The sequence below is a fragment of the Triticum aestivum genome, chromosome 1B (assembly GCF_018294505.1).
Source record: "Triticum aestivum cultivar Chinese Spring chromosome 1B, IWGSC CS RefSeq v2.1, whole genome shotgun sequence".
NCBI lineage: Eukaryota > Viridiplantae > Streptophyta > Magnoliopsida > Poales > Poaceae > Triticum > Triticum aestivum.
Window position 1 is genome coordinate 599268024 of NC_057795.1, and position 4620 is coordinate 599272643.

Sequence of the window (4620 nt, forward strand, 5' to 3'; positions counted from 1 at the left end):
CAAACTGAAATAATAGCTACCCGGAACAGTTTTGGTACAACGGGTATACTCAGACACACTAGTTCATCAGGATAGCCTTGTCCCATTTACGTATGCTAAAGATTTAAGTGCTGGCATCAGTGGCGGAGCCAGTTCCCGGCGACCCGAGCCAGCTGGTTGGGCTCACCGCTGCCGCTGGTTTGAGCCAAGTCTCTGGCAGCAACCAGCATATTTTTAGTCCTACCAAGCTGGTGTGTAGCAGGAGCAGCTCAGTGTAGCTTAGACCAGTAAACGAAACCACACAACGAAACAATAGAAATGTCGTCAAATGTATCCGTGGAGAAATAAGAATGCTTGGGTTGGTCGCCACCAGCGTATTGTGCAGAGTTGATCACATCAGCTAATTGTTCCAGCAGATTGTGTAAAGTTTATCATACCACTATTGTTCCAGCAGGTGTTTCAAAGTCAAGGTTCCAGTCCCACCATTGTTGGTCCAGTGTCTACTATCACCTGATCTAGGAGGTTAATTAGTCCAAGAATTCAAGGTAAGACAACTCAGGCAGGCATCGTTTTCTTTTACAGTAAGGCACCTCAGTCAGACATTGTTGATGCCGAAAGCTAATTTGGACTCCGAAACAACCGGAAGAAAACAATTGAACAACCGTAAGAAAATATAAGTATGGCTAGGAAGCATCTGGGGCGGCATTACAAAGACAAAGTCCAAGCCAATTGTACAAAATCCATCGAATCGACAATGCGTGTGAGTTACCTACTTCTACTTAATTACAAGATCCTTTGATCCTCAGGCGTGACAGATTGCTAGTGCATCGCGCTCAGGATCTTGTTCGCCGCACTGGTGTGATCTGTGTTGAGAGTTTTACACTTGATATCGACGAACAGGTATGCAGTTTGCCTCAGCTTCTGCTCGCTCCACCTCGGTCTGTGTGGATTGCATGCAGATCTGGATGTGGATCCAGGGTCGACAAAATCTGGGGCATTGACATACCACCAGACACAACGATCTCTGCCAAACGGCGCAGAAATATGTCAGCGCCTTTTCACATGTTCTGGAGCAGATTAACAGATAAGATAACGAGAGGATAGAGTTTAGGAGTTACCAATGCCTTCACGCACAGAAAGATTAGGCCTTATCACATCCTTCGAGTTCACCATGAAGATATCACCAATGTAGAGATGGTTGGTCGGCACATAGACACAATAAAGGTCCTCTTGACCAGAATAGCTCTGTTATGACGTAATGAAGGGATATTACACATTCAGATGAGTCAAAGGTATAGCTTAAATCAGAGCAAAAAACAGAATGGTTTGCAAAAGCAGCATTTATCATCATTTTGAATATTCCAAAAATATTCGTTTCCATCCTTTACAAGGTGAGTTGGTCAAATTTTGTGGTAAAACTGAATTTCAACATTCAACCATGCAAGGGTTCATGCCAGCGACTAAGATTACAAGGCAACATAACTGCATACTGGGCATAGAGAAAAATCATGAAAAATATATGTAAACCTGGTATAACAGTGAAAATCATTGGGAACTCGGTATAACAGTGAAGAGTATAGTAAACCTGGAGCGAGACTGATGAGGTAATGAATCCAAATGCATATTCCCCAATACGAGGATGTCGTATGATGACTGCCTCCTTGAATGCCTGTTTGTTTTGATCTGTAAAAAGAAACAAAAGTTAGTGCATAAGCTACTCTGCAAATTGAACATCATGATAACTGTGAATTTACCTGGCGATATAGCAGCACTAATTTGCTTGGATGCATTGTAGATGTGGCGCACAAGTGGCATGCGCTTGATGATCCATTCACCAATGCCAAGAACAGATGCTCCAACCCAAGATGACATGAAGACCCCAACGAAAAATATGAAAGTAACAGAAGTGATGAAGCCAAGACCTGGAGATTCAAATGAGTACAGTGGGAAAATAAGCTGGATAGGCAGTAAGCATCCTTCTTAGCAATGAATAAGTTACAAAATAATAACTGATTTCAACTACTCAGTTTCATGTCATGTTTCACACATTTTTTGTACAGAAATTTAAGAATCTAATGACACGATAAACTAGAACTTAAAAAATTATCAAATTATGCACCTAATTTCTAGGTTCAGCATACGAATTATGCAGACTGTATAATACACAGCAACAGACAATAACATATAATATAATAATAACACTACAGGATCAAACCCCAAAGTGGAAACAGGATGAAGGCAGTCATTTATTGAAGAAACTACAACATGACATCAAACCATCGAAGAAATTTGATATTTCAACACCAAAAGAAGTGGAGCAGTTTACATACCAAAAATGTTGATACCCAATTGTGCATAGATTGGAGAGAAGAATCCATCAACAAAATGAATGAACCACCAGGTGAAGTAGAATGTTATCGCTATGGGGAAGAGAATCACACTGGCATTTTCCCAGAAAAGAACATCAAAACAGTATCAGTGCTTACGTGAAAATAAAATTTCATATAACAGATGCAGGACAGCTGGTAATGGTTGGTGTGCATATTCACTGGTTATCGCAGAATAAGGATGCAACTTCGAGTAAGATTTATTATGTCCAGTCAGTATTTGTAATGCATAAATTGGCGCCTTGAAATCAGTGCCAGACTTCACAAAAAGGGCCGAAAAATGTCTTGCTGGACAACTGAACTAGATGACAGCAGAGGAACATACTTGTCCGAATGCTGAATTAAACTGAAAATACTTGGATTTCCAAAATTCCCTGTTAATAGTGCTTACGAGTTTGTAACTGGGGAAAATGTGGTAAGACATCTCCTCTGGGTTCATGCTTCCCATTCTAGTTGTTGAATAATAATAATCACAAAAGGAGCTATAAGGAAAGTGAAAAGTTATTAAAGAAGAAAAATACATAATGATGCACGACCCATTTGATATTCCCTTGATCTCTTATGCTGATTTTTTTCAAGGAAAGAGATAAGACCCAGAACCAGAGTAGATATAGCACCAAGACACTGTCCATACTATTTAGCTATGCTCCTGGCAACCTTATTTCAAAATCTGCCTATGTTACTTCCTAATCGACAATCATTAAAATTGAATGCTGGCAAGGTCATACAGACCTACCATCCGTTTAATATGACTCTTTTTTGCAAGATTATTTTTAGTAGAATGACTTACCATCCAGTCATGAATTTCTTTGAGGCCCAGCTGCGGACCACCTTATGGAAAGCCTGTATTGCCGAAAAGAGAAAGAGAAAAAGTTCAACATTAAGTTGTTCTAGCCTCAGAAATACAAGCAAAGCTACCAAACATGAAGGGCACACATTGTGTGCAAGGCAAGTATCAAAAGGAAAAGCATGAATGAACAAGAATAAAGAACATCAGCAATCTACTTTCATCTTTGTCAGATAGTGATTGGTCCGAATTTTCTGTCAGCGCGGCAAGCACCCTAGGCAGATTAGCAATCACTCAAGGTTCTAACACAAGAAAGCATTTATGCACTGTATGTGTGCCTTCTGTTTGGGGATTATAACATCATAATATGTTCCTCCAAGGGAGTTAAATAAAGCAATTTCTTCTCAAATGCATTGCTAAGAAGATACAAATATTACCATCAAATTGCACCAAACGAGTGTGTTGCCTTATGTTTGGAGATTATAGCATCATAACAGGTTCCTCCCAGAACACTAAATGAAGCAATTTCTTCTCAAAATTCATTGCTAGGCAGATATAAATATTACCATCAAATTGCACCAAAAAAGTGATCGAGCTCATCACCAATTTGACCACTCAATCCAATAGTTGGCCTCAGCACAACAAACACTCACAAAGGGTCGACATCCCTAGTCCTACGAACTTGCAGCGTCAACATAAACAGTCATCTCGAACCCACTTTTCGCACCATCAACAAATCCGACAATAAGCTGTGAGCTGTCACAGGAATACCAACACAGACCGTGGACTAATTTCGACAGCCAGGCTACAGACCCGAAGCCGCAGTCGGATGACAGGGTAAACCCTAGGGGAACGAACGAGGCGTGAAGGGAGGGGGGCGAACCTCGCGGCCGGTGGAGGAGAGCGCGGCGGAGGCGGAGGGGGAGGCGACGGTCCTGTCCAGGTCGTCGTCGTCGTCCCCGGCGCGGGGGACCGAGCCGCCCCCGCCGCCGGCAGAGACGGGGATGAGGAGCTCCCGGTCGCGGTCGCGGCCGCCCATCGGGCTGAGGCTCCGCGGGGCCTTGTCGTCGCCCATCATCGGGGGCTCGGGCTCCGCGCGCGGTGGCCGGCGCGGGTCGTCGCGACCGATCGCCGTGGAATGGGGTGCGTGCCGGGTGCGGCAGGGAGGGGAGAGGAGACGCTCCTTTTTTTTCTTCTTCTTCTTTTTCGCGTCTGCTTCTCGCGTGTCCTTTTCGTCGCGTTTAATTCCGTTAGCGGCCGTGAGCTGGCGGGTCGATCGCCGGCCCACCGTGGATTGGGCCACCGGGCCCCCCCCGGCTGTACGCGGGAGATGAGGTGGCAGTTTGGATTCTCCCTCAAAAGAATAGTTTAGAACCTTCTTATCTGCAAAGGAATTTGTTCTTATCTCCGGGGGACATCTGATCTCGGTTACCCCTCAAAAAAAAAATCTGATCTCGGTTAAGAAAC

The 4620-nt window shown here is 43.7% G+C and overlaps 1 protein-coding gene across 1 annotated transcript; it reads right to left on the reverse strand.

Moving 5' to 3' along the window:
- Positions 1 to 518: 518 nt before the first annotated feature.
- LOC123141369 (protein LIKE COV 1) lies at positions 519 to 4377 on the reverse strand. Its single transcript, XM_044560541.1, has 7 exons — positions 4037 to 4377; positions 3157 to 3209; positions 2310 to 2419; positions 1734 to 1901; positions 1565 to 1662; positions 1098 to 1224; positions 519 to 1003 (listed from the first exon to the last, which is right to left on the reverse strand). Exons 1-7 carry the CDS (start codon positions 4229 to 4231, stop codon positions 894 to 896), a joined length of 861 nt encoding a protein of 286 aa, XP_044416476.1. The 5' UTR covers positions 4232 to 4377; the 3' UTR covers positions 519 to 893.
- Positions 4378 to 4620: the final 243 nt, after the last annotated feature.